The 9,172-nt window shown below is 53.0% G+C and overlaps 3 protein-coding genes across 3 annotated transcripts; 1 reads left to right on the forward strand and 2 right to left on the reverse strand.

Annotated features, from left to right (window-relative positions):
* Positions 1 to 86: 86 nt before the first annotated feature.
* BDV17DRAFT_281658 (putative GPI-anchored cell surface glycoprotein) lies at positions 87 to 3,563 on the reverse strand (the record flags this gene model as incomplete). Its single annotated transcript, XM_073760060.1, has 6 exons — positions 87 to 1,517; positions 1,554 to 1,908; positions 1,945 to 2,288; positions 2,328 to 2,837; positions 2,901 to 2,955; positions 3,547 to 3,563. The coding sequence occupies 6 exons, from the start codon at positions 3,561 to 3,563 to the stop codon at positions 87 to 89; spliced, it is 2,712 nt and encodes a 903-aa protein (XP_073615982.1).
* A 102-nt stretch (positions 3,564 to 3,665) lies between these two features.
* Positions 3,666 to 5,033, forward strand: BDV17DRAFT_262880 (putative oligosaccharyltransferase subunit ribophorin II). The gene is made up of 4 exons (XM_073757841.1): positions 3,666 to 4,000; positions 4,069 to 4,267; positions 4,316 to 4,600; positions 4,654 to 5,033. Exons 1-4 carry the CDS (start codon positions 3,858 to 3,860, stop codon positions 4,891 to 4,893), a joined length of 867 nt encoding a protein of 288 aa, XP_073615983.1. The 5' UTR covers positions 3,666 to 3,857; the 3' UTR covers positions 4,894 to 5,033.
* A 1,234-nt stretch (positions 5,034 to 6,267) lies between these two features.
* On the reverse strand, positions 6,268 to 8,633 carry BDV17DRAFT_262883 (putative MFS transporter). Its single transcript, XM_073757842.1, has 5 exons — positions 8,054 to 8,633; positions 7,827 to 7,995; positions 7,626 to 7,779; positions 7,132 to 7,571; positions 6,268 to 7,073 (listed from the first exon to the last, which is right to left on the reverse strand). Exons 1-5 carry the CDS (start codon positions 8,240 to 8,242, stop codon positions 6,457 to 6,459), a joined length of 1,569 nt encoding a protein of 522 aa, XP_073615984.1. The 5' UTR covers positions 8,243 to 8,633; the 3' UTR covers positions 6,268 to 6,456.
* Positions 8,634 to 9,172: the final 539 nt, after the last annotated feature.

Below are 9,172 nucleotides of genomic sequence, written 5' to 3' on the forward strand. Positions count from 1 at the left end.
CTGAGACAATGCGAAAGGAAAACACAACAAAGATATATAATGTGGTGTACCGCAATCAACAGTGTGTTCGAACGTTACAGCCCCGCCTAGTCGACATTCATGGAATTGACAGCTGGCCGAATCGGAGACTCAACTGTGTCTCCATGAATCCCTGTAACAGTTTTCAAAGGCGTGCCCTTTCGCCGGGCATGACCAAGGCGAGCCCGCTCAGAGCGCTGCGCCCTGGCCTCGGCGTGCTTCTGGAAATTAGCCATCAGGGCGTCGGCGGCGCGGCGACGAGGTCTGCCCCCGGGTGTTGTTTCGTTGGAATACTGCTCCGCGGAGCTGGGAGTAACCTGAGTATTGGCTTTCTCGGAATCGGCAGGCTTGGCGGGTGTGGAAGGTACTTGGGTTGATTGTGTGTTGTTGTTTATTTGACCGGTGCCATTTGCGTCGGCAAGGGCGGCCTGTTCCATTAGGAGCCGCTTGTTTCCAAAGGTCAGCGTGATCTTGAGAGATTTCTTCTCTGGCGGAGTTTCTGCTTCGTGATCTGGTGCACTATGGTCCGGCTCCGCGGGAGTCGTTGGGCCGGACTCCTGACGCCGTCTCTTCGGTTTGGGGGTTTCCGCGGTGTCGGCCGGTTTATTGTTAGACGTGGTGTCGGTACGTCTGCGTTTGCGAGAAGGTTGTTTGATCTCAACCGGAACATCAGGAATGTCAAGGATAGGAGGAACAGGCGGTTGGCCATTGTCATAAAGGTTAATCATGTTCTCGATTTCCTCAAGAGCCATGAACTTAGTCACGTAGATTCCTCTTGCCCGGGCCTCCTCTTTTGTCTTTAGCTTGGCCTTCTCCTCGGGGACATTTTCGAGCAGGAAGAATCCCTGATTGTCAACTGGTATATTGCGGTCTCCCAAGCGAGGAGGGTAACCGAAGGCGCGGTCCCTCTCTGCCTGGACTAGAGACCTGATACGGATTGGCGGTAGAGGGAGTTCATCATCTTCATAAGTGTTGTTGGGACGGAACCACTCGTATTCCGACGGAACAATCACATATTCTTCTTCATGCTTGTTGATTTGACCAGTGTGCTCCCAACCATCTTTGTCAGTCCACGGCATTGAGGCTTGCACATTTTCAGAGAATGGCTTGCTTGGATCTGGCGTAGTTTCTCGTGCGCCTTCCTCTTCCACTTCCACTTCAGCAGCAGGCTCCTTAGGTTGTTGCTCGGGTTCCACCACACGTTCGACTTCCGGCTCGATTTCAGGCTCGGTTTCAGGCTCGACTTCGGTTTCAACCACAGGTTCCGCCTCAGGTTCTGCCTCAGGTTGCGCATCTTTTTCCTTTTCTTTCTCGTCAACCTTTTGCTGCAGCTCCTTAAGCCACGTATCCACTTCTGGCGGAGAGGCAAAGTCAGGAGCAACTGCTGCTGCTGCTAGCTCGTAGATCTGCTTCGCAAGAATCATCACATCGGGCTTGCGAGGTGGTGCTCTTTCCGAATTGGGTGACTGCGACGCTGGCTCCTGTTTAGAGCGTGCAGTCTGGGTTGTTTCCGTATCCTCGTGCGCTGGTTTGACAGATGATGCCCGAAAACGACGACTTCGTTTCTCGGATTCCAATGATTCTAGAGCTCGGATGGTCGGCTTGCGCGTGCGTCCAGAATGGCGTGCTGCGTTGGATGTGGTAGAGGAAAAGCTTGTCGGAGAATTCGGGGCATCACGATGGCCATCGGGGCCATCGTTGTTTCCATACATCTCAGAGTCATAATCAAAATGATAGTCTCCATTTTCAGCATGGTCATTGGTGTCGACGTGGGCGATTTCAAGATCATGAGATTTCTTTTGAGCGAGGAATGACTCCATTGATTTGCGACCCACGTTGAGCGTGATCGTATTGCTGTGCTTGTTGGGTGATCGCAAAGGGGGACGCTCGCTGTCTTTGTTTCGAGTCGCTGTGGGCGCGGGAGACCCTGCTTGAGTCGAGCCGGGTGTTTGCTCATTGGTCCTGGTTGATTTGCGATCGCGGCGGCGGGTTCGAGTAGAGGTGGTAGGTGTCGCAGTCGCTGACTGCTTCGCAGGAGTTATGCTGTTCGCAGTGCCATTCTCTTGCGGCTTAGTCTTGGCAGTAGATGCAGGCGTAGATTGAGGCTTGGAAGCTGTTGATGGCTTCGTGATCTTCGCTCCTGTATCTGAGGGGCGTCTTGGCCTTCGATCTCGACGTGGAGACTGTGGAGTGGAAGCGCGCGACGTAGAAGTTTTGGACGGGGTAGCGCCGTTTTCCTGGCCAGCGAGGTCAAGCCGAGTCGGCATCGACTTTCTGGTTTGACGGCCGCGGGACATTGCAGGATCCACTGAGCCTGAATCGGTTAGAGTCTCTTTGTCTGGTTCAGCCTTGACAGTAACAGCATTTTGCCGAGATGGAAGCTTCCGAGGGGTAATGTTTTGGTCAGCCTGCTGGTCAGGTTGCGCTTGCTCAGATGCAGGTGGATTTGCATTGGATGCAGATGGAGTCCCCGGATCAGCCTCCCTGAGCAAAGTGTCCTGAGCCTGGGGAGTTCGAGTCTTCACCTGCGCCAAGTTACTAGTCCGAGTCGGTCGTGCAGACGAGCTGTGCGACTTTGACTGGAAGGGCTCAGAAAAGGCCCTGTGAGTTGGGGTCTCCGTGATACCTGAGGGAGGGGTTTTGGCTCCAGATTGAATAGCCCGCTGGGTTCTACGTCGCTTTGTAGAAGGCAGAAACTCTTCGAAAAATGGCGCGAGAGGAGTTGGGGGAAGCGAGTACGAGGACTGAGTTGGATTGGACGTGGTCATTTCAGGGGCTGTTCTCTGAGAAGCCCTAGATGAGCTTCGTCGGGTTTGTGTCTGAGAACAGAAATTAGAAAGTGAAAGCAGCATTAAAGGGGAAGGAGGTGCTGAGTTACTTACGAGGCTCAAATCTGGGAGAGCGGCAGGGGAGCCAAGCTCACGGCTGACAGAAGCCCTATTAACCACTTTGGGTGTGTTAGTGTTCAGTAACGAATGCGACTTTTGGCAACAATGAGGGGTAAACAGCTTGTAACTTACTATTGACAGTATTATGTGCACAGTATATCTTTTCCAGGTTTCTGAGCGATTATGTCCTTGTATTTCAATGAATCCCCCCTCCTTTCCAGTTTCCGAGGATGATCCACCTTTGGAAGCTAGGGTTGGGGTATTGAGTTCGTGGGCAGCAGTTGCACTGAATTTAAAGGCTTTCTAGGAGATGGAAAGGTTGTCGCGCTCGATTTCGGAGTCTATCAAGGTAGAAATGCAAGTCAGTAACTGCGCATCATCTCAAAACGGAGTGTCTCGGATCTAGGGAACCTCGACTCCTGGCCAGTACAACTCTACAGCCTGGCCACAACCCGACTTACAGACGACCCAAATTATCCCGAACAGCTGTAACTTGATGTACTCGATGCTCCGGAGGCGAATAGAGTAGGTTTGCAAAGCGTAGGTGACCAGTCTGTAGGGTGTCTGCGGTGAGGCGATGGCGAAGGAGGCGCAACGTCAGACAATTTCGCGGGCGCAAAAGTCCACCTGGAACTAGAACAAAACGCGGACGGGCATGGTCAAATGGGAGGGGAATCTCGTCCGAACGGTCGATCGCGCAGGTGTCGTAGAACTCGGGCGTGAAGGCAGCGTGGTTGTCGGAAAAAGAGAGCTCGACAAACGGATGGGTGGCAGCCCGAAGGAGAACAGCAGAAATTAGGGCTACAAGTCACTGGACCCGGAAACCCCAATGCCGCCCCGGGCGCTTACCTTAGCGCTACTGCTGCTGCCTCTGTTCCCTCTTCCCCCGACGACGACCCATTTCACTCTCCACTACGTTCTGTGTTCCAACAGCGGAGCTGATCTTGCACAATGCAGCTGTGGCAGACTTTATTCCAGCTCTCGCTGCTGGCCTCGACCGCGCTCTCTGCCGCCGCTGCAGGCTGGGGCTTCGCTGATGCCACCGTGTCAGTTCAGACCAAGGGCGCCGGAGTTGGCGCTGGACTGAAGGAAGAGTATGCGCGCCGTTTCTTCCATTATGGAATCGAATCTGAATGTGAAGCTAACTACGATCTCTACTTAGGATTCCTCGAAACGGCGCCCTCTTCAACCCCATCCCCCTCGGCAATGCGGATACCCTCAAGGTTGCCCTGACAGCGCAAGAAGGAAAGTCGGCCAAAAGCGCGCACCAAGTCTTTCTCCTTCTCCAAGAGCCGAGCTCAGGATTAGACATTTCCTACCCTTTCTCCGTCAAGGGCAATGGCAAATCGCGCGTTGAATTGGTACGGAGCATGCAGCTGTTCTCTGAATAATTAGCTGACGTGGCCTAGACATGGAAAGACCTCCCCACCCAATTCCTCTCTACGTCCGAACCCCTCGATGCCAGGATCTTGATCGGATCGTTCGGAAACTCGCAAGCATATAATGAACCCGCCTTCCAGCTGTCGCTTACCCGCGGTCCCGACGAACCCGTCCCGACGTTTGAAGCCTCGCGCTACGGAAAGCTCCCCGAAATCCACCACATCTTCAAGGCGGATGCTCAGAGCCCCCCCGTTGTCATTACCCTTGTTTTCATTGGGACCGTGCTGGCTGCTTTCCCTGTACTAGGTGCCGCTGTAAGCAAACCCGGCTTTCCGCGACACTTGAAAGCGAACTAACGTATTCACAGTGGTTATACCTCGGTGCCAATATCAACCATCTCCCTGCCGCGATCAAGTCGGCCCCCATTCCTCACGCCGTGTTCCTTGGTTCGCTTACTGCCATTGAGGGCATCTTCTTTCTGTACTATACTTCCTGGACTCTGTTCCAGATCCTCCCGGCCGTTGCTGTCGTTGGAGCTGTCGCATTTATCAGTGGTAGCCGCGCTCTTGGAGAGGTCCAGGGCAGACGCCTGGCAGGACTCCGGTGAGCTGCGCCGTGGAGGTATCTTCGCCGGACGTACTATCCATTCGGACACCCTTCATCCACCGCATGACGCACGGTCAATATAGCGCCTAGACAGCGTTTGTAGAAAACAACGAATCAAAAGCGCCTACTTAGATGCTCGAAATGGCTATCTTTGCCCTGCTGTAAATAAATTAATAGTCCTCCGTAGCTTCATCGCTGAATTGTCACGGCTGACGTCACCCAAGCACACCTAATTCGGGTTAGCTCCGATAACTGACATTAATCCGCATCCCCAAAAATTCATCCAGACCTCCATTACCCCAGCTTTCACAATCACAAAAAGAACGCTATACCACTCGACTATATTAATGGGTTCATCCGCTTCGAAAACCGCGCGCTCAGCCACCCAGGCCGCGCAGGCCGCGCAGGCCGCTTCGCGCCGCCAATACCCCAAGCAACCATCCAAGCCTTCACCCGCAACCCAGCGACCATCACCTCCTCCTTCTCGCCCCTCACAAGCTTCACAAGCTCCCGGTCTCTCGCCAGCGTCTCGAGAACCGAAGGTTGGATCGCGGATGCCTCCGCAGGGCCCGACGTATCATTCAAAGGAGCAGGCGTCGGCTGAGAAGTCTTCTGGTATGTTTGTTTGCTTTCGCGTTCATTCCTTTCCAAGAATTCAATGCCGCTATGAAAGCATAGCTACAGCAATCCCTATCCTTCTACCCCGAACCCGACCCTATCCTACACCCCCTTTCGTTGCCTCATCATCCTAATAACTTCTTCTCTTGAGCAGCAATCGACCTCGACGGCCGCGACCCACACTTCGCTGCTTCCCTCCGCTCAATCGGCCCCGTCACACCCTCCCCTACATTCTCTCCCTCAAGCACATTCAACCAGTCCCAATCCCAATCCCAACCATCACCGTCCTCCCAAACCCAACAACCCTCAATATTCCCCTCCCCATCAATGAACCCCGCCCTCTTCGTCCTCACCGCCCGGCAACGCATCGCGCACGAAGCCGAGTCCGAAACGGAGGAACTGGGCCGCGGCAGCTTCGCGGGGAGACGCTACGTCGATGCGTTTACCATTCGTCAGATGCTTGCTATGCGGGATCGGCAGGGGCTTGAGGGGGGTGAGATTGAGAGGTTGTTGAGGTTGAGGGAGGGGGTTGTGGGACGGGCTGGAAGGGGGGGGAAGGAGGGGGTTTTCGGGGTGCCGTAGGTTGCTGTATGATATGATATGTTGGTTTGAGGGGGTCTGTTAGGAGGGAGTGTTTGATGTTATGTTGTGTATTATATGGCTGGGTTGGGTTTGTTCTTACAGTACAGTCAATATGGATTGATCGGATTGGAAGGAGTATTGGGGTTATTGAGGAGCTTGAGATATATTTCTATGTGTATATATGACCATCACCTCTCCTCTCCGCGGATCATTACGATGGGCATTCCATGACGCTTTCCTTTCAAGTGGAAGTAGAATGTCATAACCCGAGGTATATCATATCATCATATCATAACCCATAACGATCCACCACGATTCCTCCACAGCCCCTTCTCCCTGCGCAGCACAGGCAAAAGCCCCCTCATCAAAGCGTATACCTAAACAACGGCGACTTATCGCCCATAGCCAAAAGCTCATCATCGCTATACCTCTGGCGCACCTCCGCCTCACTCAACCCCTCCTTCCTCCGATTCGCAAACACAAAACTCAACTCCAGCCCCAACGCAACAAGCAACGCACTCGCCCCCAGGGCCAAACTCAACCCAAACCCGGTATAATAATACGGATTCTCCTCATCCAGGTACATATAACTCCCAATAATGCCTCCAATATTCCCAATACATATATTAAACGCCAGTCCAATCGCCCTTCGACTGCTGGGGGCAAGGTTATTAGCCGTCCAGGACGTCGTCGCGGGATGGATCGGGTAGATTCCGATCGTTGTGAGGATGACGGCGAAGAAGGCGGGGCCGACGTTTGAGGAGAGCGCGCCGTCGAGAGAGAGGATTACCGCGTACCCGATTACGACGAAGCATAGGGGTATCACGACGAAGGGCATACGCCAGTAGAAACGGTCGGAGAGCTTGGAGAAGAACACGGCGGAGATCGCGCCGGCGACGTAGGGGGGGACGGTCATGAGTTGGGCGTTTGTGTCCTCGAAGCCCATGGCTTCTGTTATTGTTGGGAGGGTGAATTTTGTTCCTGATAGCTGTTAGTGTTGTATACTAGTGGGCAGAAGATGGCTGGGTGATGTATGTACCGTATGAACAAGCGGATTGCGCCAGAAGGATATAAGCAAGGCAGTACATGCGCCAGTTTAGCATCGTGCCCTTGATATCCTTCCAGTTGGTCTTCTTCTTCTCTTCCTTGAAGTGGCCGCCTTCTTTAATGAAGTGTTGCAGTTCGAGGTATTTGATTTCCTCAGCGTCGAGCCATTTCCCCGAAAGCTTGGGCGAGTCAATTAGCAAGAAGAAGCAGAGGATGCCCAGGATAACGGTAGCAATGCCCTCGAGGATGAAGATCCAGCGCCAGCCCTCCTGTCCGCCAACGCCGTCCATCTGCGCGATACCAGCAGCGAGGAGGCCGGAGAAGGCACCGGAGAGGGCGGAGGCACAGTAGAAGATCGCGAGGCGGGTGGAGAGCTCTTTCGGCATATACCAGAAGGTGCAGAGGTAGACTGCACCGGGGAAGAAGCCGGCTCTGTATTACTTGTTAGATGGATTTATTTGATGGAGATCAGGGAGGGGCCTGTACTCGAAAACACCGAGGAGGATTCTCGTCACCATGAGCCCAGCGAAGTTCTGCACTAATCCGGTAAAAGTCATGATGATTCCCCAAGAGGTTATGAGGATCCCGAGGTAGACGGATGGCCGAGCGAAGCTCTTCAAGAGGATGTTACTTGGGACCTCTGCGCCAATTAGCCACTTTCTAGACATCCGCGTCGGGGGAGCATACCCAAGAGGACATATGGAATAAAGAAGATGGAAAGCACGATATTCCACTTGACACCGTCGAGGCCGAGATCAGTGTTGAGCCCTTCAATCTTTGCATTGCCGATATTTGCTCGGTCAAGGTGCGAGATTAGGTACAGGACGGCCAGCATGGGAATCAGGCGGACGTCGATCTATAAGCGCGCTTTAACAACAACATTCATAATATTCTAGTGCCGACGGAACGCTTACCTTCCACAACATCTTCTTCCTCCTCTCGGCAGGAAAATTAGTGTAGAACTCCGCATCCTCAACCCTCAAGCCGAGGACTTGGATATTGTCGATTGCAACAGTATGCATCACCTTCTCAACATGGTCAGGGTCATGCATCTTCTCGTCAACAACAATGTCGGCGGATCTGTCGGTGGTAGGCGCAGCCATCGTGAAGTTTAGTAAACTAAGTCAAGACAAGACAACCAAGACAAGACACGACTGGAGCTCTACTCTGGACTCCGAATATCCAAATTCGCAATCCCTGATATCTTATATATCTGATAGCACAAAGAAAACCTCGGGGCCAAGCAGCGGAAAAGCCAATGATTACAACCGCAATCGGAAGACGTCGCTGCGAGGTAGTGCAAAGGGGCTCGCAATCTGCAACTTAATGTGTGCGAAGCTCATCCCCCCGGCTGCATTAGATCAGTGCTGGTCGGCAAGTCCGCAGCCAAGAGAATCCCCAGCTTGGTGGACCTGGGGAATGCCTGGTGACATGTTGCGGGGTAACGGCGCTCTGACTCGTCGGATTGTATGAAGCGAGTTAGGGATCGTGAACCCTGGTCGATGTTGGTCGCAGTCAAAGGAGTCCGAGACAGTCGCTGGGTGTTATCCGGGGGTGGCGCCATTTCTCCGCTGCGTTTCCGGTGGGAATCCGCCTGTGCTCTAAGCGAAGCGGGAGAAGTGATTGATCAGTTGGGAATTTAATCCGATGAGCAAGAGGCGGTTTTGACTCTCGGTAATGGACTCTGCGGGTGCCGAGATATCTTGTAGACTCGAATGAGGATAGGGAATCAATATTCAGTATATTGGCTCTGGTAACGACAACCAGAAACGGATGAGCGCAGTTACTGGTGAGGCTTGGAGTAGTTGGAAGCAGTAGTATTTGAAGCGGGACCACAGAAGTATCTAGTCCTTCCCGCGTGCTTTCTCTAAATTCACATACCACTCCATATAACGATACTTCTGCCATGATACTTATTGAGAGCCTACTACCATAATTGACTGACAGGAATCCCCTCCACCAAGGGCATATAAACGAGATTACCATGGAATGACAATGAAGTGAACTCCATTCATATATTAAAAAAAAAAAAA

The sequence above is a fragment of the Aspergillus undulatus genome (assembly GCF_047715775.1).
Source record: "Aspergillus undulatus strain CBS 261.88 unplaced genomic scaffold BDV17scaffold_22, whole genome shotgun sequence".
Lineage (NCBI taxonomy): Eukaryota > Fungi > Ascomycota > Eurotiomycetes > Eurotiales > Aspergillaceae > Aspergillus > Aspergillus undulatus.

What these genes read in the sequence shown, in the direction of transcription:
- BDV17DRAFT_262880 (XM_073757841.1), top strand. Translation starts at nt 3,858, where the DNA reads ATGCAGCTGTGGCAGACTTTATTCCAGCTCTCGCTGCTGGCCTCGACC. An exon ending in GGCGCTGGACTGAAGGAAGA is followed by an intron (nt 4,001 to 4,068) that starts GTATGCGCGCCG and finishes ATCTCTACTTAG; the next exon opens with GATTCCTCGAAACGGCGCCC. An exon ending in TCCCTGTACTAGGTGCCGCT is followed by an intron (nt 4,601 to 4,653) that starts GTAAGCAAACCC and finishes ACGTATTCACAG; the next exon opens with TGGTTATACCTCGGTGCCAA.
- BDV17DRAFT_262883 (XM_073757842.1), bottom strand. Translation starts at nt 8,242, where the DNA reads ATGGCTGCGCCTACCACCGACAGATCCGCCGACATTGTTGTTGACGAG. An exon ending in GGAAGAAGATGTTGTGGAAG is followed by an intron (nt 7,996 to 8,053) that starts GTAAGCGTTCCG and finishes GCGCGCTTATAG; the next exon opens with ATCGACGTCCGCCTGATTCC. An exon ending in GCAATCCGCTTGTTCATACG is followed by an intron (nt 7,074 to 7,131) that starts GTACATACATCA and finishes AACAGCTATCAG; the next exon opens with GAACAAAATTCACCCTCCCA.